Source organism: Hippopotamus amphibius, chromosome 17 (genome assembly GCF_030028045.1).
Source record: "Hippopotamus amphibius kiboko isolate mHipAmp2 chromosome 17, mHipAmp2.hap2, whole genome shotgun sequence".
NCBI classification, from domain to species: Eukaryota; Metazoa; Chordata; class Mammalia; order Artiodactyla; family Hippopotamidae; genus Hippopotamus; species Hippopotamus amphibius.
Window position 1 is genome coordinate 15,082,619 of NC_080202.1, and position 25,053 is coordinate 15,107,671.

General features: G+C 37.6%; 1 protein-coding gene across 7 annotated transcripts in view; it reads left to right on the forward strand.

Moving 5' to 3' along the window:
• The window catches only part of SSH2 (slingshot protein phosphatase 2), a 226,038-nt gene that overhangs the window by 52,522 nt on the left and 148,463 nt on the right, over positions 1-25,053 (forward strand). The window contains exon 2 of one of the 7 annotated variants that reach the window (XM_057716361.1): positions 4,284-4,364. The exons of 4 other annotated variants lie outside the window; for them this stretch is intronic. In XM_057716361.1, coding sequence (XP_057572344.1) covers positions 4,284-4,364 — 81 coding nt within the window. Of the gene's footprint in view, positions 1-4,283; positions 4,373-25,053 lie in introns of those variants that run through there. 2 more of the 7 variants (XM_057716364.1, XM_057716366.1) reach the window with 2 other exon arrangements.

Consider the following 25,053-nt stretch of genomic DNA (forward strand, 5'->3'; position numbering starts at 1 on the left):
TTAGGGTTATGTAGGGAATACTAATTTGTCTCGATTTAGAAGTGAAACACTTATTTTATAGAAGCAGAATTTCCCTAGATGGCACATTTTCTTTGAAAGAGAATTTAGCCCAAATGTGTAAGTCTTTTGCATTTAGGGAGGAGATTATTATTACTATAGTAATATTTATTTATTTATTTATTTATTATTATTGGCAGCAATAGTATTACCAACATGAGTAGCTAGGTCATGCTGTTTTTCTTATATCATCTCTCATACAATTTTTGCAGTGACACTATTAGATAGATGCTATTCTAAAAAGGAAGGAAGGAAGGAGGGAGGGAAGGGGGAGGAAGGAAAGAAGGAGGGGAAAAGAAAAGAATGAAGAAAAAGAAGGGAAAAGAGAATTGATATCTGTACTACTAGGCATGGTCACTGTCCTCATGTTAGAAGAAACACTGGAGGACTTTCTACAACATGAAAGTCAGGCAAGACCAGGTTGAGACAAGGGCCTACCAACCTGAGAAGTACTAGATATAAGCTAAACTCACCTAGGGAATGAGTTTAAGGAAACGTCTTTTGTTCCTAGCTTACTAAAAATGTTTGAAACCAAAAATGACTTATTTTATCAAATATCTTTTACTGTCTATTTAGGTAATCATATATTTTTCCTTTTTCTTAATTATGTGCTAAATTATATTAATAGAGTTCCTAAGCATTCATTCTTAGAATAAATCCTTTATAATGTTAACAGAAGTAATCAATAAACAGTCTATAGTAGGAATAAAAAAGAGTTTTATTTGAACCGAACTGAAGACTATAGTCCATGAGACAGTCTCTCAGGTAACTCTGAGGAACTGCTCTGGAAGAGCATGGTTTTCAGCACAGTTTTATATCTTGTCAGAACAAAAAAACATCAGACAAGTCAGAGATACATTTCTTCAAGGTTTCAAAACAAAAACAAAAGCAGATCAGCATGTACACAGCAAATCAATATGGTCTCCGCACCTTGGAAGGAACCCTTATTATTGAAGGAGTACCACCATTGGTGTCCTAGGAAAGGAGGCATTTAATCTTTATTTTTTACGTAGACATTCCTTACTTCTGGTTGATGCAGCTCCCCCCCCCCCTTTTTTTTTCTTTTTTAAATAATTAAAGCAAATGTACAGTGTATGTTTGATAGGCCACACAAGGCTGTTTTATTTAGCATAAAATTCAAGTTAAATCATGTACAAGCTAGAATGACTTCCCCATACCTCAATATGTAAAAGTTTCTTCTGTCAGTAGTCATAAGCAAGACAGTTCAATCTGTAGAACCCAGAAACAACTCAGGAATTGGAATTACCAAGTACCTTAGAAAACAGAGGAAAGAACTTGAAATATTCTTTGTCTTCCTTTAGGATTCTTGGGATTTAATTTAGAACTAAATATATTGGCTGCAAGTAAATGCTTGTTCCACAAACCAATTATTCTTAATGCTACGAGCACACTTAAATTGATACCTTATATCTTAATGAATTGAATTTCAATTAATAAGAATGCAGTAAAATCTTAAAATAACTTTAGGAATGCAAGTGTCATTTTTTTTTAATTGAACTATAGTTGATTTACAGTATTATATTAATTTCACATGTGGAATTAATATAGTGATTAACATAGTGAGTCAATATTTTTTATAGATTATACTCCCTTTAAAGTTATTACAAAATAATAGCTATATTTCCCTATGCTGTACAATATATCTTTGTTGTTTATCTACTTTATACATAGTAGCTTGTATCTCTTAATCCCATACCCCTATCTTGCTCCTCCGCCTTCCCTCTCTCCGCTGGTATCCACTAGTTTGTTTTCTCTGTGAGTCTGTTTCTGTTTTGTTATATACATTTATTTGTTTTATTTTTTAGACTCCACATATAAATGATTACATACCATATTTGTCTTTCTCTGTCTGACTTATTTTACTAAGCATAATACATTCCCGGTCTATCCATGTTTTTGCAGATGGCAGAATTTCATTCTTTTTTGTGGCTGAGTAATATTCCATTTTATATGAAAGAACCTCTTTCTTGAAAAGTGATTTTGAAAGAGTTCATGTAAACATGCTAAAATATATACAAGAATGAAAACTTAAAAATCTTAGCAATATAATTTGGATTTGTAAATGTGTACTTTTCTCTCTTTTCAGTTTGTGTACACCTTGGCAGTGACAAGCCACTTCTGATACGCTTAATATTATCTATGGTATCATCTGTTGTGATATGAGAATTTGGGAGAATTGAAAGCAGCTTTAATCTCTACCTTATTCCTTCAGATACTTTGTTAGCCTTTAGCTTTTCTAATATGACTTTTAGAAGTATTCACGTATTTTGTAGACTGATTTTTTTTTTGGAAAAGACAAAGGAGAGTAAATATTCTTATTTTTTCTTCCTCCAAAATGCAAGGGAGTAAGGAACAAAGAGACTTTGCATTTGCAGGACCTAAAAATGATTTTAAATATTTAATTGTTTCTGTTTATTTTCTGAAAGAGAAAGAGGGAGGAGAAATGGAATATGAGACTTGGTTGTAAGGACAAAAAACAAAAGTAGGCAAAGGATCAGAGTAGGAAAAAAGTAAGAAGGAAATAAACCGGGAGAAGGCAGTTACCAGAAGTAGGAACTCTGAACTTTGTTTATTTGCACTCTAAAACTCAATCTCTGCAGGTATTCTGCGAGTTGAAACAACAGTGTCAGCTTTGAAAATACAAAATATGAGTCAACCATGATAGCCATAAAGTAGTTGTATGTGATTAAATTTCATCCACCGGTGGTGAGAAGTTTTTTATTTAATAGCTTTATTGAGATATAATTGATAAAAAAAAACTTGACATTTGTTAATGTATACAGTTTGGTGAGTTTGGACAAATGCATACACCCATGAAACCATCATTATAATCAAGGTAATAAACATATCTGTTGCCTCCAAAAATTTCCTTGTGCCCCTTAGGGGTTTTGTTGTTGTTGTTTGTTTTGTAGTAAGACATTTAACCCTCTTAACAAAGAAATTTAATGCACAATATTGCTAACAGTAGGCCCCACGTTATATAGGACATCTCTAGAACATAATCATTTGCATAACTAAAACTTTATACCCTTTGAACAACTCCCCATTTCTTCCTTCCCCTCAAACCCCTGGCAGCCACCATTCTACTCTCTGTTACTGTGAGTTGGATTATTTTAGATACCTCAAATAAGTGGAATTATGCATATTTGTCATTCTGTGACTGGCATATTTCACTTATAATGTCCTGCAGATTCATCCATGTTGTCACACATGGCACAATTTCCTCTTTTGTTAAAGCTGAATAGTATCCTATTGTATGTATATACCACATTTTCTTTACCCAGTTGTCTGTCAGTAGACATTTGGGTTGCTTCCATATCTTGGTTATTGTGAGTAATGCTGCACTGCACATGGGAATGCAGATATCTCTTCAAGATCCTGATTTCAGTTCTTTTGGATTTATACCCAGAAGTGGGATTGGTGGATCATACAGTAGTGTGGAGTTCTGATGTCATAAGTGTATATGTCTGTATGTAGGGATAACTCAGTTTCCAGCAGCTGTTACCCAAACAGCAAATATTTGAAGGCACTTAATGGGTCAGAGTTGAAGCTTTTTGTCTTCTCCTTTTTGTGTTGCTGTTAGTCATAAGGGAAAAATACTTGTGTTACCAGCTAATTGTTTCACTCCTTTGTCTCATTTTCCTTATCTGTCTTCTAGACAGATTTTGAAAAAGAGATTGGAGAGTGGAAGAGGTTTTAGATTGTTTTCTGGCATCTGTCAGTAGGACTTGGGTAGGGCATTTTTTTTGGCTCTTCTCATAAACACTTGTTAGCAGAGGGCTAATGAGGCCAGGCTAATGGTTAGATTCCCTAATCATGTGCTGTGTTACATTCTAAAGCGTGTCTCTAAACAGTCATCAAATAAATACCCTTGAATATGAGGGTAAGTGAACACAAACCTACCCCATTCTGGAAAAAGCCCAGAGCATACTCTGAAGGGTTAGTAGCGCTATCTTTACAGAAAAAGGACATCCCATTGCCCAAATTGGAAACCACAGAAAATGCTTCAGCTAATTTTAAATATTCCTCAATTTTCCTAACCAATCACCTCATTGGCTTTATTCTCTCCAAAACAGCCGTTACTAATCAGGATTGCAGCTTCTCACCTGTGAGCTAACACTAACACAGTGATTTCTGCTGGCCTTTTCCCTCATGCTTTTGACCCCGTTATCTGGATCTCTGAAATGATCTTGTTTGTATTACAGAGCTCTCATTTGGAAGACAGTGAATCTGCAGCGTTACTTTTCTGTGAATGTGAAGAATCAGAAATCTTTAGTGATTCCAATGTACGTAGGTATTTGTCTGTGTACAGCCTTTGGTGATTCAAGTGAAAACTTTTTGAGTAAATTTGAGTCTTAAATGCAGCTGAGATAGTGCGTATTATTTTATCTATCTGGCTTCACTCAGCCAAATAGCCTGGGAAGGCAAATAAGTTACTTGGAATGAATGTATGTATAAGTAGTATGGCATATTTGTATGTGTAATAATTTCCACTCAAAGCACGTCTCTCAAAGTAGATAAATGTTTCACCCTGGAACCTTGAGTGACTCTACTTCAATAAGGAATATGATTGTTTTTGTGGGTTTTTCACATTTTTTATGGTCTTTTCCCGCCGATAACTGCTTGGTATTGGTGCTGCAACTAGACCTTTATTCCCCACATACAAAGACCTAACATATTCTGGCTGTTGATAATGTTAAGCCAAAGAAGTGTTATAAATCCTAGAGAGTAAGCCAGATCATCTCAAATGTAGAACTAACTACATTTCATGAGGTGTTATAAATTGTATTGATCTCATCTGACCCCCAGCAGAATCAGGCTGAAGTTAGAGAATGACTTAATTACGTGTCACTTTCAATAGGATAACTGCCTTTGCTAGCCATGGCTGAAACTAGGTTCGACAAACCTTGATAAAATCTGAGTTCTGTCTATTCCAAAATGCTTATTGTGCATAGTACGTACTCTATGAATACTATTGACGTTTCATCAATGGAAACTCTCTCTTGATTGAAGCTATGCCTCTCAAGTATCTCACCATAGTACTGCCTGCTTTTAAACTGACTTTATTTCACCTTCATGGCACAGTGAAGGTGATCACTATTTTAGGACCTCATTCAACCATTACTTTGATTTATCTGGTTTCACTTCATTCAGCATTGATGAAGAGTCTCAAATGGCATAAAGTTGGTTACTGTGACTCACTAATAGCTGGAGTGGTGCTCACTTCCCAAGTACTTGAAAACATTAACTGATGAATTCACATGAACACTCATTTATTGTCAACATTTTGCACATGACAGACTGAGGGTGGAAAGGTTATATTCTTTGCCCAACATTGTGTGATAATCAGGGGCAGCGCTGACATCAGGTCTCAGCTGACAGCCATCAGCGAGCTCACTATCAGCAGGCAGCATCATCAGTGATGGAATGTGTACCAGTCTCCTTACATATAGTATCCTACAAGATTTATTCTGTTCAGTCTACAGTGGAGTCCTCTGAACTTGGACTGGCTTATTGTTTTGGCTGATTTTGTCTTACAGAGATCAGTGCATGGTCGTCCACATAGAGGATATTTTTATGAAGTTGGACATATGTGGGGAAAATATGACTCTAGTTTTAATAGTTTTCTCTCTTAGAAAAAAATTAAATGGGTATATATATTTGCAGATTACTCTGCATTGTTTGATTTTATTGCCAGAACTTTCATTCATTTAAGTCAGGTTTGTTGTCTTCTTTTCCTCTTTGAGAGACAAAAATGGTTACATGTACTTGGCTGGCTTCACTGTAAAGGTACTAGATCCTCCTCCTGTTTTGTTTGCTCAAGGAATATTTCCCACACTTTTTTTTCTTTTATCACCTTTCCATTCCCACCCCCACATTAAAGGAGATTGAAAAGCTCCTTCCCAATTTGAAGGCGTAAACATGAAAACAAAATTATTTGCAGAGCAAACTGACTGAAATGCCCACTTTAAATTTTCTTCAAAGGAAGTGGTATGGGATCTTGATAACTATTTGAAATAGAAGTTAACTGTTGTAATGAAGAGTAGAAGGTAAAGAACTTCTTCAGTCAAGCTTGGGATAGCAGAAATGTGAACTCTGGTTAGCTGTATTCATTTCTTCATTTATGCGTGCATGCATTCGTTCATTCACCAAGCATTGCTTGACTCTCACGTATAAATTACCAGGCCCTCGGCTTTGGGGGTTAGGCATAAAATATCAAATCTACCTTAAGAGCAAACATCTGGCTATAAGGTAAATGAGGTCTGAGGATCTAATGTAAAACATGGTGACCATAGTTAACATTGTATTTTATAATTGAAATTGCTAAAAGAGCAGAAAAATGTTCTCACCAAAAAAAAAAAAAAAAAAGGATAAATATATGAGGTGACTGATGTGTTAATTAACCAGCTGGGTGGAATCATTTCACAGTGTATTCATATATCAAATCACCATGATGTACACTTTAAATATCTTACAACTTTGTCAATTATACCCCAATAAAGCTGAAATTAAAAAGAATTTTCTCTAGGAGAATGTATAATCTACTCTTCAACAAATTAGTTTTATGGCTATTCATGGAAATGCAGCAGGGGAAAAGAAGAAATCTGTGGGTGAGTGGAAAGAAATTTGTCTGGAGGTACAGAAGGAATGGCTTTTTCTGGAAGAGGGCTGGCTGCCTTACATCTCCTGGGGCTTTCCCGGAAGAGTGGTGAGGAATGTAGAGAGACCTCTGCCCCTTCTCTAGTCCCACTCAGCCTCTAGGGAACCAGATAAAGGGTAGAAGCAGAAGCAGCTGTTTGGTCCCTCTGCTATGCACAGGGTTGTTGAAGGCCTCCATAATGGGTAGAGGGACTGCCTGCCCTAGAGCAGGGTGACTGTGTGACTGGAAGAGGTCACATAGGAAGAAGACACTGGCCCTAGAGCAGGAGTTTCACTTTGGCTCCAGATAAGAAAGAACGTAGGCAGTGACTAGAGCAGGTTGGGGTACTAGTAGCTGCAGAAGCCACTGAGACTCCTGAGGGTTCTCTTCATATTTCCCATCCCCATATCTACTGCTATCCTGCCTTAAAGAAGAAAGAGCTCTGCCTGAGCTGGGATTCCATTACAGTGATTGTAGGGTTCAGCCAAAAACAACTGGATTCATTACCATTGTAGCCTGTAGGTCAGGAAAATGCTTGTGTTAGTTTCTCTCTTAAGAATACAGCTTAATTCTTTCTTTCCTTTCTCTGCACTTCTGACCTCACCCCTACCCTGCCAAGCAGGAAGAGGGATGGATATAGGTGGTCATACCATTTTTATGGTCTATTTCACTCCTTTCTTGGATATTATATCCTTGTAGAGAATGCATTTTCCCTCTATGCAATCAAAACAGATTTTACGTTTGAATAGCCCAGTGAAAGGGAGAGGTGTTAGCCTTCTGTTATTAAAGAAAGAAGAAAATGAATAGCTACCCTCTAGAATTGAATGTGGAGAAGGCAGATGAAAAGAAAGGAAAATCTAAAATAGTAAAAACTATTGAGTTTAGAATATTCTACATTTTTAAACTTTAGGTTTGTATTCTCTTCTAGGGCAGGACAGGTGTCTCAGAATATAACAGTACCCTTCTAGATGGTAACTTCTATGGAAGTTTTCACATGTAGTGGGGTAGGAGAATGGCTTTGGGAGAGAGGGAATATTTAACCGGGCTAATACTAAGTTCAAGATGAAGGATTTAAGAATTTTAAAAAGTTATTAGCATTAAGATAAGCCCTCGTTCAAATGGGTAGCCAACCTGCAGACTGAAGATAGAAGGGGCTTTAATCTTCAGGATTCTTCAGAAGCATGCTGTTTTTCTTGTGTATTTTAAGTTTTAGAATATGGTGTATGGATGATCAAAACAGTGTTGGCTTAAAAAGTAAAACTACACTAAAAGGGGAGAACTGCTATTGTCAGGAAATCTACTTTTGTAAATCTCTAGAGATTGTGAGCACAAACAAGATGCTTGTGGGTAAACCTACAGATACAGTGATAACAAACTGGTTGGATGGAAGGTGGTGATGGTATGTGGGCCAACGAGCACGTGCAGCTGGTCATTTCTGATGATTTTTATTTACCCTCTTCCTTTCAGCTCTCTGTACTGTGTTTTTTTTTATTTCTTTTTTCAGACTCACTTGCAGAGACACCATTTCACTAGCCAACGCACACAAATGTAAAACGAATTTAAAAAGGAAAATTCGTTGCTAAGGAGATGTGGGTTTTATTATGCGTTTCAAATGGCCAGTTAGCCAACTGGGAACAGCTGTCGGACCAGAATTCAGGATGATTTGAATTGTTCCTGCCTCACCTATGCCACATAGTAAAGAGATTGCTGATTGGGGCAGCTGGTCAGAAAACAGGTTAAAAGTGTTGCTAGTGGCAGAAGCGTAGTTTCACCATGAACAGTATTCCTATATTTTCCTTTGGCGGGAGTATGATCCGAATGATTACACTGGTAGAAAACCTCCTGTGATGTTAAAATTATTTTTCTTTGTCCCAGAATAAAGCATAGCTCGACTATGTTATCCTAGAATAACAAATGAGAAACAATTTTCAACTTTTTTTTAAAGTCTTATGCTCTTAAGTGATTTATTTGAAGAGAAATGAGATTTGTAGTAATCTTGGATACAAAGGTTACTTTACCTTTATAATTTAACTCAGTGGCTCTCATGGCTGCACGTTAGAATCACCAGGTGACCTTTTAAAATAATTTAATAATGGGGTCTCGCCTCAGTCCAGTTAAACCAGGATCTTGTGAGTGGGATCCAGGTATTGGTATTTTTTAAATGCTCCCAGGATTATTCTAATGTGAATCAAGGGTTTGGAACCACTGTTTTAACTCTAGCTATGCTAATTTTTTTTAGCCTCCAAATCAGAGCTCCAATCTCCAGTATTTGTAACATCTGTTTACATGAAGAGAGAATAAAATATGAGATTGACCAGAATAATAAGAGTTGACTGTATGCATTTACTACCTCACGTACAATGCAGTTAACTTTTATTCAGTGAAATTCCTTGGCTAGGCTTCTGTTAAAAGAGGAGCAAGATACTGAAATTAGGTGAGTCAAATCCTCAGTAAACCTGTGTCAACGAAGGGTAAAGTTTTCCATGAGGTTAAGGCTTACTCTTCCTGTGTCAGCACTGCTTGGAGCTGGCATAGAAAAGAATCAAAGAGCACTTTTATGTTTTGTGTATTATTATTTTTATTAAAATAAAATATACTTACAGGAAAGTGCACTTACCTTGTACTTTTATGTATATCTTGAATTTTCACAAACTGACGTTTTCACAAACACACATCAAGAAACTGTGGACCTAAATCAAGAAATGGAATATTACTATTCCCCTCCATCAGTTCCCCCTTCCTCCAACACCCTCTCCTTGCTTCCTTCCAGTAACTACTCACCCTCCAGCCATCACCCCCCAGAGATAACCACTCTCATGACTTCTTGGCCATATGATTTTGATGTGGGCATCAGGCTGTGCTCTTTAGATAACCTCTCTGACCTCCAGAATCAGGAGACAGAATCATGTAATATTTAAAGAGGTCAGGTTCAAAGTTCTGACAGCCTGAGTCAGAGTCCCAGCTTATTGTAAGTCACGCCTACTGGCTGTGTGAGTCCACTTCTCTAAGCCTTACTTCTCCCATCTGTAAAACAGGGGTAACTATTGTACGAGGGTGAGTCAAAAATTATCCTCACTCTGGCCGTAGAATTTATTTTAATTAACTTTTAGAAAAGACAAAGACATCATTTTTCAGCATAATCCCCTTGCTTTTCGATACAGTTTGTTCATGTGTCAACAAGCTTTCATATTCCCTCATTAAAAAATGTTTTAGGCTGAGCTGCAAACCATGAATGCACTGCTGTCTTCACTTCTTCCTCAGAAGTAAATCTTCATCCTCATAGGGCTGCTTTCAGGGAACCAAACAGGTGAAAGTCCAATGGAGCAAGATCAGGATTACAGGGAGGATGCTTTAACACCACAAAACAAAGTAATCCACGACAGACTTAGGTTTTGAAAGTTTGTGTGAGATGGGTACCAAAACAACTCACGGAAGAGCATAAACAGAAGTGTTTGGATATCTGCAAACAAATTTTGGACTGATACTCTAAGGAAGGTGAAAGTTTCTTAAAGAGAATCTTTGCTGGTAACCAGGCATGGATTCATCACTACAAGCTTGAGAGTAAACGGCAGAGTATAGAATGGAAACATCCTCAATCGCCAACCAAGAAAAAGTTCAAAGGTCAACCATCAGCTGGAAAATTGCTGCTTACAGTTTGCTGAGATTCTCAAGGGCCAGTATTGGAACATTATCAGGAAAAAGGCTCAACAATCAACAGTGCTCATTACAGTGAGATGCTTATTGAAGAGCTGAAGCTTAAACTTCGGATTAAACACAGAGGACTGCTATCCAAGGGCATTGTGATCTTGCATAACAATGCACGTCCGCAGACTTATGCCCACAGTGTCGACATTCTGCAGAAACTTCGTTTTGAGGTGTTAAAGCATCCTCCCTATAGTCCCGATCTTGCTCCATTGGACTTTCACCTGTTTGGTTCCCTGAAAGCAGCCCTATGAGGACGACGATTCACTTCTGATGAAGAAGTGAAGACAGCGGTGCATTCATGGCTCACAGCTCAGCCTAAAACATTTTTTTTAATGAGGAAATACGAGAGCTTGTTGACAGATGGACAAAGTGTATTGAAAAACAAGGAGATTATGTTGAAAAATGATGTTTGTCTTTTCTAAAAGTTAATTAAAATAAATTCTACAGCCAGAGTGCAGATAATTTTTGACTCACCCTCGTACCTGTCTCATAAAGTTGTTAGAATTAAATGAGGTAATTTATGGGTCTGGCACATTATCTGTGCTGAGAGCAGAGGCAGATATAGGATCCCCTGATGTCATCATCTCTTCAACAGAGTCAGGACAATGCCACTGTTATCTGTGAGCATGGTTAAGTTCATAGTTCAGCTCTGGAGGGAAGGAGGAGGAAAAAGTGGGTATCCTGACCGTGTTTCCTTTTCTTCACCATCCTTGATTTGGCCTGTGGCATGACTAACTTGTGGCAACTTCTAAAATATGTTATTTAAATTCATAAAATGACTACTGAAAGGCCAGAAACTTTTTCTTATGCATCTCTATATTTGCCACAGTGCCTAGCACAGTGATTTGCAAGTTGCATGTAGTTTCGTGCCTTGGCTGAAGGAATCTGAAAATGATGCTTCTAGCACATCTTGCTTTCCTGTGCTGAATTTGTATTGGTCTGATTTCTGGTCCTTTTGATCAGAGACATATTTTTGAGACATCTGGCACAAGCATATGCAGAATGTAGCAGTTAAACAATTGCAGGCAGAAACCAAGAACTTGGCCTAATATATAAAATTAGCCAAATAAAAGCTCTAACTAGCTGAGTTATCCTGCTTCCATAACCTGAGGCCAGGCCTGCTTGGGTATATTTCCCCCTTATTTTGGTTTAGGAGAACAAGCAAAACAGGAGGTGGCAGGACTTGTAGGTTTTTCATTAATAAAATCGTACAGACTCTTTTTTAAGATCATAGCTTGGAAATAATTTTACCTTTTGGAAGGCTAGCAAGACAATTTACCGAGCACTTACTATTTGCCAGATATGTTAAGTGATTTTCACACAATTTAGCCTTAAATCCAAGTCTTTGAGGTTAAGTACTTTTAGTATATACCATTTAAAACTGAGGAAAGAGACTTGCCTAAGGTATGTGACCATGCTGATATTGAGAGCCAAGTCGGCCTGACATTCCCTGCTTGAGCTTTTAACCTTATGCGGGATTGCCTTGCCTTTACTCTTGAATAGACTATTGTTATTCTCATGCTAGGAGGTCAGGAGGAAATAGCATAGTGTGTCTCAACTCTGGCTTCGCAGCAGAATAATCTGTAGAGCTTTTCAAAATATGGATCTCACTTTAGGAAGTTCCTGATTCAGTGAGTCTTGGATGACCTCAACATTTTATTCTCTACAAAGCTCCATAGATGTTTCTTTGTGCAGCCAGAGTTAAGAATAGTGGTTCATAGAAGTTCCCCAGGGAGGAATTATAAGAGTACAGATTTGGGGACATTTGAAGACTGAATTTGGAATATTGTAAAGACATGTTATTGTTGGAAGTGTAGAGAAGGAGGAGGTAGCTTAATACCAATCAAGTTTCATGTTTCAGGAGGTGAGGTAGTGTTTATCACGGGAAATTGGATGTATCACTGGGGCATTTTATAGAAAGATTGATTCTCCATTCTTTCTATGAATTTCTAGAATTGCTCTCCCAGATAATCTGTTTTCTCAGTGCTGGGAATGAAGTCCTGATGAAGTCGTGATTTCAGACCTATTAGGCAAGAACTGCTAGCCTTGGAGAGAGCAGTGGGTGGCCCTGATTAAGACAGATGTCATGGGAGAGTTGTAAACTTAACAAATTCTTAATCTCAGTGGATCCTGTCTTTTGAGTTCCTCCTAATGCCTTTTGTTTATGTTTTTGTAATCTCACAGTGTGCTTTGGTGGTAGGGAAGGGGTAGTAGTTCTTCCTTTCACTTTACAGTTAAGAAAGTTGAGTTACAAAGGCCATGACTTTGTGAGAACTATAACTGAAATAATGGCTAACATTTGTTGAGCACTAACCATGTGCCTGGTTCTATCCTAAACTTTTTTACATTTATTACCTCATATTACATCTCTGATGTGAGTAGTGTTATTTATCCCTGTTTTATTTATTTATTTATTTATTTATTTATTTATTTATTTATTTATTTATTATCTGCTGCATTGGGTCTTCATTGCTGCACACAGGCCTTCTCTAGCTGCGGCGAGTGGGGCTACTCTTCATTGTGGTGTGCAGGCTCCTCATTGAGGTGGTTTCTCTTGTTATGGAGCACAGGCTTTAGGCACGTGGGCTTCAGTAGTTGTGGTATGCGGGCTCAATACTTGTGGCTCTTGGGCTCTAGAGCGCAGGCTCAGTAGTTGTGGCACACGGGCTTAGCTGCTCCGTGGCATGTAGGATCTTCCTGGGCCAGGGATTTGTGTCCCCTGCACTGACAGGTGGACTCTTAACCACTGCGCCACCTAGGAAGTCCCTATCCCTGTTTTAGAGATAAGAAAACTGAGCTCATTTATTCTGTAATTACTTGAGTCTACTCTGTGACAGTCACCGTGCTGGGAAATGAGTATCCAGTAATGAACAAGTCAAACTCTATGCTTAGGGAACTTACAGTCCATTGGGGAAGACAGATAATAAAAAATAAGAATTCAGTTACAAAATGTGATAGTGCAATGAAAAATTACAAATGGGGAAATAATAATAAAGAATAACAAGGCAGAATTGTTATTGCCATGGTGATATTTTAGTTCAGAATAGTTAAGGAGTATGCTTAGCATCACGTCTAGTAAGTAGTGAAATTCAAGTCTGATTCCTAAAGCTCTGTTCACCATGCATGCTGCCTGTTAGACATGTGCTTGGAATCTACCCCAGGTTTGTGACTCTCCTCTCTGGTCTGACCAGTGTTCACAACTTGACACTGTACCAAATTTCCAGAAGGGGCATCATAAAGAAAGAAATTATAACAATAAGATAATTTTGAAAAAAGAAACTTGCTTCCTAAAATGCTTCTTTAAAAAGAGCCCAAGGAGGCAGCATAGAGAAGGAAGAGCGAAAAGGGTGGTAAATAGTATATGAATTTCAGCAAATGATAGACACAAGGAAGCTGAAAATGTTTGCTGTAAATGCACTGGGTACATTTATATGAGGAAATGCCCTCTTCACATGCATGGGCTGGGGTGGATGTTCCACTTTGAATCAACATTCTATTTCCTGTCCTTACTTGAACTTAACTTGAAGGCCTGGATCTAGAAACCACGCAGAAGACTGCTCATGGTAGATACTAAGAAGTGTTAGATGGTGCCTAGAACCCCAAGGTGCTAAGGATGTAGGAGGAAGGGAAACTGCTCTTGGGAACGGAAAGGGCAGAGGGGAACAGTGAAATACAGTCTTGAGTTTAAATGCTGCAGTCTTCTGATTCCGTTGCAATGCTTGATTTGCCAAGTTACTGTCTTAGGATGTTCCAGCACAGGCCTCTGCATTACCTTTTGCTCCAGAAGAATTTGTTCACTTACTTTTTTTTCCTCCCAGGAAATAACAACAATTCTTAGTCTGGTCAGAGTCTGTATAAGTGTGATGCAAGTTTTTGGATTTTGGATTATAAACCTAACTGTTTAACGTAAATAGTGCCTAGTGTAAATTTCTGCTTGAAAAGATTTCTGTGTAGTATTCATATATACATCTTACTTGATGATTGTATTGGTGAAGATTATAAATTGACTAGATCCTGGCAATCTTGACAGTTTAGTCAAAAGTTATAAAAATGTTCAAATTCTTTGACCCAGAAATCTAATTCTTGAAAATTTCCTCTGAAGAAATTATTTAAAGAGTATATATGTACTAACATATTAATGAATATTTTTAGTAATAGGAGAGAGGGGATGGTTCAGTAAACTATGGTAACATTAACTCAATGAAGCCATTAAAATGAAAAACATGAAAACTATTGACATATAGTTCTATGAGAAATTATATATGAAATGTGAAAAAGTAAATAAATGGAAAAATTAATTTGCATCTCTACCTCACTCTTACGACAAAATAAATTATAGATAGATCAGAGAATAAATGTAAAAAAATTGATATTACAAGTTAGAACATACAGGAGAAATTTTTTTTATAATCTTGGAGCAGGAAAGACTTTAAAAAAATTTATTTATTTACTGGCTGTGTTGGGTCTTCATTGCTGCGCACGGGCTTTTCTCTAGTTGCAGTGAGCAGGGGCTACTCTTCATTGCAGTGCTCAGGCTTCCCATTGCGGTGGCTTCTCTTATTGCAGAGCACGGGCTCTAGGTGTGCAGACTTCAGTAGTTGTGGCTAGCGGGCTCTAGAGCACAGGCTCAGTAGTTGTGGCGCACAGGCTTAGTTGCTCTGTGGCATGTGGGATCTTCCTGGCCCAAGGCTCAAACCCGTGTCCCGTGCATTGGCAGGTGGATTCTTAACCAGTGTACCACCAGGGAAGTCCCAGGAAAGACTTTTTAAAAATATGGCACAAAACTCACAAATCATAAAATATTGATAAATTCAAATACATAAAGGCAAAAATTCTACATTAAAAAATCCTGTAAACAAAGTCAAAAACAAACATGTTGGGAGAAGGATTTTCAACACATGACAAAGATCTAATTTCTTTCTTTTTTTTTTCTAATTTCTATAATACATAGTGTTCTTTAATTTTTTTAAAGCTCAAAAACATAATAGAACAATGTGCAAAAGAAATTGACTTTCACAGAAATAGATATACAAATGGCTCTTCAACATATGAAAATATATTCAATAATTCTCATAACCAATACCATTTTTTACCTCTCAAATTGGCAAAGATCAAAAAAGTTTGATAGTTGCCTTGTGTTAGCTAGATCACAGCGGAAGCAGCTTTGCTATTTATTGTTGGTGGAGTGTAAATTAGAATAACTGCCATTGAGGACAATTTAGAAATATCTACCAAAATTCTGAATGCCTGTAACATTTGCTCCAGAAATTTCACTAGTAGAAACTTATTCTCCAGAAATATTCCTATATGTGTAAAAATTCATATATTCAAAGATAGTCCTTGCAACATCATTTGTAATAGCAAAAATTTAGAAATATCCTAGATGTCCATCGAAGGGTTTCCATATGAACTAATAGGAAATTATCTCCTTTTGTGAAGAGACAACACCAAGACAACAACAGCAAGATGCAGAGCAGTGTGTGTATCATTTGTGTAAAACCAACAAAAAACCCAAAAACAAAATAGTAGAAAGGAATATGTTTAGATCCTTAAATACACTTAGATTGTGTCTGCTAATGTATATAAAAATAAAAAACAGCAGTTGCCTTTAGGGAGAAGAACTTGGCTGGGAAGCAGATGTAATATTAATAAATATTAATATCATATTGTCTTTTTTTAAATAAAAAAATTATTGAAGTGTAGTTGACTTAGAATATGTTTGAGGTGTACAACATAGTGATTCAATATTTTTATACATTCTGCACTATACAAAGTTATAATAATATTGACTGTATTCCCTGTGCTGTACATTATATCCCTGTGACTTACTTAGTTTATAATTGGTAGTTTGTACCTTTTAATCCTCTTCATCTATTCTACCCCTCCCCCAAATCTCCTCCCCTCTGGCAACCACTAATTTGTTCTCTGTTTCTGTTTTATTATATTTGTTCATGTGTTTTGTTTTTCAGAGTCCATATATAAGTGAAATCATATGGTATTTGTCTTTCTCTGTCTAATGTATTTCACTTATTATTAGCACAATACCCTTTAAGTCCATCCATGTTTTCACAGATGGCAAACTTTCAGAGTCACTGCAATCCCTATCCAGATACCATAACATTTTTCACATAACTAGAACAAATAATCCTAAAATTAGTATGGAACCACAAAAAAAAAAACCCAAATAGCCAAGGCAATCTTGAAAAAGAAGAACAAAGGAGGTATCATGCACCCTGACTTCAAACTATACTACAAAGCTATGGTAATCAAAACAGTATGATACTGGCACCAAAAAACAAACAAACAACAACAAAAAACAGACACATAGATCAAAGGAACAGAATAGAGAGCCCAAAAATAAACCTATGCACATGTGGTCAATTAACCTATGACAAAGGAGGCAAGAATATACAGTGGAGAAAGACAGTGTCATCAATAAGTGGTGTTGGGAGCATTGGACAGCTACATGTAAAATAATGAAACTATTTTCTTACACCATATACAAAAATAAACTCAAAATGGATTAAAGACTTAAATGTAAGACCTGAAACCATGAAACTCCTGGAAGAAAACATAGGCAATATGCTCTTTGATGTTGGTCTCAGCAGTATATTTTTGGATCTGTCAGGCCTAGGCAACAAAAGCAAAAATAAACAAATGGGACCACATCAAACTAAAAAGCTTTTGCACAGTGAAGGAAATCATCAACAAAATGGAAAGACATCCTACCAAATGGGGGAAGATATTTGCATATGATATGGCCAGTTAGGGGTTAATATCCAAAATATATAAAGAACTCATACAACTCAATATTTTAAGAAAACAAAAAATCTGATTAAAAAATGGGCAGAGGACCTGAATAGACATATTGTCCTTTTGAATTGTGTACCATGTGTATGTGCTACTTACTTTTGAAAAACACTAAAATAATTTTGTAAAGGGAATAGAAGAAAAATTTTTAGCCATCGTTCTTTCATTTATTCCACAAATTTTAAAAGAAAAGAAAAAGACATCTTTTTGCCTTAAATACCCACAGCCTAGAAAGAGAAACGTATATGTAAATAAGATTATTGAAATAGAGTGTGGTAAGTGCAGTAATAAAGTAGATGTGTATATTAGGTACAATTGTGGCATAAAAATAGGGTAATCCATTCCTTGCTTGATATGTCAAATTTAAAAATGAACAAAATTTACATGTATAATCTGATTACACGTAGGTAAAAACTATATAAATAGATAAATAACAGAGAGGAAAGGCCTTAAATATAAGGAGTTTCATTCAGATGGTGAGGATATGAAGGGCTTTTGGAGCATCAAAGTTGTCTTATATTTTAGAGTCAAGTATTTTTTTTTGTTTTGTTTTTAATTTATTTATTTATTGGCTGTGTTGGGTCTTTGTTGCCGCACACGGACTTTCTTGAGGAGAGTGGGGGTTACTCTTCTTTGCGGTGCTGGGGCTCCTCATTGCTGTGGCTTCTCTTGTTGCAGAACACGGGCTCTAGGCACGTGGGCTTCAATAATTACAGTGCATGGGCTCGGTAGTTGTGGCTCACGGGCTCTAAAGCACAGACTCAATAGTTGTGGCTCACGGGCTTATTTGGTCCGCAGCATGTGGGATCTTCCTGGCGCAGGGCTCAAACCCATGTCCCCTGCATTGGCAGGTGGATTCTTAACCACTGCACCACCTAGGAAGCCCTGGAGTCAAGTTTTTTTTTTTTAAATTCACTTTAGATTTAAAAAAATAAAGGAATCCAGGATCCTGCAGGGTCCTAGCTCTAGATTAGAGTCTCTTACTTGTAGTCTTAAAGATGAGGGCATAGGAAATACTGTCTCTGCACTAAGTTAATATAGAGGATAAAGAGACTCTCTATTGCACACACCTCTCTATTTTCCCTGCCTGCTGTTTAAGTCTGAATCTCTCCAAGCTACTACGAAGAACCTTGGAACTGATTAGCGTACAGGTCATATCTGTAGAAGTGTTCAGTGATCTTTGGGAGGAGGGTGTGTGTATAAACAAAAATTCTAAATTTTTGTTATTTAACAGCTTTTTTCTTCCTCAAAGAGCTTCTTTCAGAGCAAACCCTCACTGGAGCCACTTTTAGGTGCCTTAAAGGTGAGCTACAGAGCAGCCAGTACTATATTAAGTAATTCTAGCCCTCAGGATTTATGGTCCTTCCTGTTATGAGCTACATATAACAAGTAACTACCAATTAAAATCCACTGGAATATTAATCAATGTGATGTTGCTATGTCCTAATAATTTAAATTCTACTGTGCAGAGTCAGGCCCAGTTCTAGTCATCGGCTCCATCTCTCGTGTCATACTTTAAAGCACTACTGCTTCATTTTCTTCGTCATTCTTGGTTTCCATTGATCTGATACCATGCCTCTGTCTTGAACTACTGGGTTGGCCAAAACTTTCGTTTGGGTTTTCTGTAAGATGTTGCAAAACCCCGAATGAACTTTTTGGCCAACCGAATATTTTTTTGCACTATCCTGAACTATTTAAACCACCAAAAGCAGAACAGAACTGGCCTTGGTATTTCCTTCACTGGCTATAGTGACACTTCCCTGTATAGCCCCTATGCCTTAAGGGCATGATCTTAGTTTCCATGTCTTGTGTATATGGTTGCCTTTCACTTGGTTATTCTTTCAACAAATATGTACAGAGTACATCTGATGTGCTAGACACTGTGCTGGTTGCTGGGAACATAGTGGTACATACAACAAACATGGTTCCTTCCTTGGAAATTTACATTCACATACAGAAAGGTGACATTAAACAGCTAATTATTCAGTGAATTTTAAAATGTTGATTGTGATAGATTTTGAAAAGAGGGAAGCACACCATACTGTGAGAATATGGCAAGCCAGGACCCGACCTGCTTAAAGTTAGTGGTCAAGGGAGGGCTACCTTGGAGAACTGGTGTTTTGGGTTGTGCTCTGAAAGATGAGTCAGAGTCAACCAGAGAAAAGTTGGGTGGAGAGAGTGGGGAAGAAAATACTTAAAGGTCAGGAAACTTATTCAAGGAACCAAAAAAAAAGGTCAATGAGGTTGGAATGTAGAAAATAAGGGAGGAAATAACACCAGAGGATGCTGGTGAGGTCAGCACAGGCCAGATGGTGTAGAGTGTTGTAAACTAAATTAAGGATCTTAGTCCTTATTCCTCAGACAAGAAAAAGCCATTGAGGAATTTTCAGCTGGGGGCATAAATAGCTGTACCATTTAAAAAGATCTGGCTTTACTATGAAGAATGGACTTCTGATTGATTGATTGATTGATGATTGACTTTAGCCATAGGCAGTTGGGGCATTGTTTTTTTGTGATTTGATTTGGTTAACTCTTTCCTTGGGCAGTCACTCTCTTAATAAGAGGGAAGTTGACAGAAAGCCAGTATGGTGTGGTGAAGAGTGTGTGACCCTAAATAAGTTACTTCCTTTCTCTCTCAATTTCTTCATCCAAAGAATGGAGATAATAAATAGTATCTGCCTCATGGGGTAATTTTGAAGATTGAATGAGATAATGTCTGCAAAACACTTAGATTAAGGCCTGGCACATTATAAGCCTCTAATAAATGTAGCCTGCTGTTACAATCTAATAATCTCATGAAGGGTTTAGCTTCTGCTCTGAGAACCACCCATTCTTGGTGGTCCATGGAGTAGCTCTCCATCCAGAGGTCACACGTGGGCTTGTCTAGTCACCCCCACTGGACCGTAGGAATCTAGCCTAGTCAGCTGGTAGAGGAACATCATGCATAAGTTTTAATTTCACAAATGTTACTTGGAGATGGAAATGAAAGCTTGCTTTAACCCTAGCTATAGTTTTGCTTTGAAGCTGGCTTTTGAGAGGCTTCCAACACTTGTAGGAAATCAATAGAATGTAGTCGTTGCTTGGAAACGCCTGTATCTCTTTGTTTCCCACAATACTAGGTAACTAATGTGTGTAATTATACTGCTGAGCAAAGCTTCAGGTTGATCAAGGTTAATTGTTGACAGTATTTGAAATGTTAATAATGTCTTCTCTAAAACTACTTTTCCAAAATAGATTGTTGCAGCTTCACAAAAGGTTTAAATGCCACTGATTTCTTCATTCAGTGAGATGTAATTCTAGGCCTGGAGACTGGGATCTTCCAATTTAATGTTTTCTAAGAAATTAGTACATAGAAAATGTGTTTTCTCTTCTGCTTTAAAGTTTGCCACATCACATGCTTATAGAAATTCTCACTGCCTGACTTTTGTTATCCTTAGCCTGTTATCTAAAATTATGCATTTCTGCCTTTGATTTATTTTGTGGAATTAGGGAGAGGGGCTAAAGCATGCCATTTTTATGTAAGAATCCTGGGGAGTTTGGGTACGTGGGAATCTATTCTAAAAGTTTGCAGTGGGTTCAGACTGCCTGGAAAGTTTTTTGTGTTTAAAATTGTCTTCTATCTTGAGAATATGAGGGCAAAATTTTAACGGAAGTTTTGCTGCCAAGTGCTACAAAGGGAAAAATTAAAAGTTTCTTATGTAGTCAATGAGAGTTCCCTGCAATCAAGTTTATTTACTGAATTTGTCAGAGACTTCCTGTGGTGAGATGGTTCACAGATGGTGGATAATTCCATTTTTAAAGTGAAAGTGAGCTTTGTGTTTTGTTCTTTCTCCTAACATGATGTCTCCACCTGCATAGCTGCCTTTTCTGTCACTCAGTGCTCTAAGGGAAGACCCAAAAGAATTAGCTAAATCGTTCTGGCAGCAGAGACAGCTTTGGGTGAGGAAGGACTCAGCCAAAAATAGGGCTTTCCCTAGCTGTTGCAGGAGGATAAACAGAGGTTCTACCATATGTGACTACCTTCTTTTAAATGATTAATGTGTTATGTAGCATTACTACTAAAACCTAAAGTGGTGTGGGCTTATGTTGATCTAAAAAAATGTTCACATATAGCTGCTATAGCTATGTTGGTTTTTTAATGTACTGATTCATTCTGTTTTTGTTTTTCTTTCATTGTTTTGTATTTTTCCTGCCCAGCTTCAAGAAGCTATATAGAGGAATTTACTAAGTCACAGTGTGTGTTACCTGGAACTTCTTTGGAACTGAACATTTTATTCCTGTGGAAATTTGTTTACCAAAATTTTATAAGAATGACAATGTGGAAAAATTTATTTTATGTGTTGACTTATTTAAAATAGGAAAAGGAACTTAATCCTTGCTCCTCTTTATCAACCACTTAGTATGTACCATAGACTGTTCTAGTTGCTTAAGGAACATTTGTGAACAAAACCAGAAGGCACTGCTCTGGAAAATTTGTAGTTTGATACGTGTTACCATTTCACCTTCTCCTCCACCAAGGAAAGTGCTGGGTTTAAATCTAGCATGACTACACCTTGTCTCTGACCTTGGGAAGTCACTTTTTGACCCTCTTACTTGTAAAGCTAGTAATCATGTTGTCGTGTTATCATTCATTTGGGTTTCTCAATAATCATCCCTTGCACTGGTTCTGTAAGATGAAATTTCCTTGTTAATGGCTTGGGTTTGTACTCAGGGGAACTTTATGCAAAATAACTTAAAGAAATTTTGTCCCAGGATTTACCTATATATGTTCCCTAAATGTGTTTTTACAGCTGATCTGGCTTAACATCAGCAACAATTTGTAATATGTAAGCCAAGACCATATGAGTTTATGTTGTAGAATTTAATCTCACGTATGTCATCAGAGTTGAGGGGAATGATAGAGGAAATGAAATAGAGTTCTCTGGGCAGATGGCTGCTATGTTTTTGGCATAGTCTGCTTTCCTTTGGGGAGCTTCTCTGCTCTGCTCTGTGTGATTCTGGTGGGGCTGACAATCACTTGGCCCTGCTTTTCTACCACTGGGATGGTCATATGCCCATAGACCCATATCAGGCAGGTCAAAGTACCCCATCTCACTCGACACCATGATTGGCCCAGGGTAGCATGTGACCCAAGCAGGACCAGTCAGTGTCATGTTGAGGGATATATGGACACTAGGGGTAAAAAGATTTAAGTTCTTTTTTCTGGACTCTCTGATCAAGAGGATAATGTATGCCTGGTGTGGTTGGTGGTCATCTTACCACCACACCGAGATAGTCTGCCTAAGAATAAGAAGCAAGCAGAGTCCAAAGAGAAAGGAGAAAGTAGAGACCTAATAACATAATTGCATTTTTTAATCCCTCGTGGTTTTACCAGTTACATGAACCACTACCTTTTTTGTTTTTCTTAAATCACATTGCTTCTTGTATAATACAGTATCCTTATCTGTTATTGTGGTAGTCATTTGTGTTTGCCAGTAGTTCTGGTTCTCCTTATTCCAGATTATGGTAAGACTGTACTTCCTTGGGAGTTGGGCATGGTCATGTGACCGCTTTGGCAAATGAAATATGTGACTTGTCTCTTCTAGATGGATGCCTTTAAATCTAAAGGGCTGAAGCATGACTCATTATATTCAGTTCTCCCTGCCATAGTGACTAGTCATGTTCCAGATGAGAGAGGATAACGTGGAGCAGAATCTCCACCAACCTAAGACGGTCATGTAGCATAAATGAGAAACTTATTGTTTTAAGCCACTGAGATTTTGAAGTTGTAGATTATTGTAGCCCATCTAACTGATACTTGTTTGGAATATATTTTTGTATATTAAAATTATCTAAATAATTCAGCTGAAAAAATCTTTTAGTATGCCATCTAAAAACACTAATGTCCACAGAATGAGATTATGAAAATATTTAGTATATGTAGTTACTGTAATTAAGTATTAAACTACAAGGCTAGAAGTAAACAGCAGTGTTTCCTGGTTTACCATACAGGAACTAAATCTGCTTTTAGGGCTGTGACCTTTGACCAAATTATAGTTGCCTTATTTTGTATTATGTGGCAGGACAAAGTCTGTAATGACAGATGTTTAAAACTCAGACACTATGTAAACACTCAAGCCTTACCCATGATAATTTCTCTTACGTGGCCAGGATAAGGATGGCATCTCTGTAACCAGGGCTTGCTATCTAAAAATAGAGAAACCAGACAGATAGGAAGAAATGATTTAAGGACAGATTGAACAAAAGCCTGATTTGCAGCCATGTAGTATCAGTATGAAAGCCTTGAAATTAATAGAGCCTTTGGTAGATAACCATCAAGGAAGGTGCCTGCAGTCTGCAAAGTGAGTGTGTGATATAGGCAGCAATGAGCACTGTGGACATGAACACCCTCTTTTAGCCATGTCTCTTTGAGGCGATGGCGTTTATTCATGCCACATAAAACATCTTCTCTACCCCCCCCCCCCAGTCATGGACTTCAAAGGCAGATATATAAAAATCTTTTTCACTGAAATTTTAGGGAATATTTGTTTTAAAAATGTGTGTGTGTGTGTGAGAATTATTCTAATCTTCAGTATCTGTGCTGGACTCACTAGCTTATGTGAGGGACGACACATTCTTGTGGGCAAAGCACAGTAGTGATCTATCATTTTAACCTGTTGGTGCTTTAATTTTTCTACCTGTAAAATGGAAATAAAATTTTTTTTCTTCTCTTACCTCTCCTTAATGGCGCACATGGGAAAATGTGGTTCAGAATCTATTTGTCAGGAATCCTGGTTGAGAGTAACAGAAACTGGCTTAAATAGAAAAATAAAGGTTATTTGTTGTTGAAAATAAAGATTATTTGTTGTTTCATGTAACAGCCAATCAAAGGGTACCATCCCCCTGCCAGGTTGGCTTAAGAGTGAGCATGTGTCCAGTTCAGATGAGGGAAGAAGTGGGGGGAGGTTGGGTAGGAGGCTACTGGGACAGTTTTCCTTGTGCTTAAGAGACACAGGGGAAGAGCTGTTTTCTTCAGCTGACTGTTGTTGGGTATATATGTGGTGGACTTTGAATGTGGCAGTACTCTTGGGACCGTATTAGCCTAAGAGCAGTGCTGAAACAATCAGCATGGCAGAGCAGAAAGATGAGAATTTCATTCTTGATAGAGTTCAGCGACTGAATTAAGATAATACTTTTCCTTATTGTTTAAGCCATTTTGATGGATTTTTCATTTTTATTACTTGAGACTGAAAAATATCCTGCATAATAAGTAGAGATATTGTGGTTTCCTCAGACAGAAGAGAAGCTCTTGGCAGGCTACATAGTTCCACTGGACCTAGTATAGTGCCTTGTATATTGTTGAAATAGAGCAGATATGTTAGATGAATGTGGTTTTCCTTATTTGTATTTATAATTGAAGCACTGAAAGATAAAACACCCTTCTTCTTCTCTAACAATTCAATCCAAAAGCCATTAGATGGGACTAAGCCTGGTAGGTATCTTCAGGTGGGCACTGAGGTCCAGTGTGGGTGGGATATTGGAGCCCAGGCTCCAGTGGTGCATTGAGGGAGGTGCCCTGGAGCTGGTTGTTGGAGCCTGTGTATGGTAAGCAGGGAGTTGCTGTGACAAGCAAGAGGGGCATCCCAGTATGGGGTGGTAGAGCCTGAGGAATGTGAGGAAGGCACATACAGAGAGTCATTGGCCCAATGCAAGGTGTCAGATCCTGAGTGGGGTGAGTAAGGTACCTGCTTAGGCTGTTCTGGAAACTCTAATGTGATTTTGGAATCATATGTGTTCAAAATGCACCTCTTTTCATTTTTGTAATGAAAATGTCATAAAGT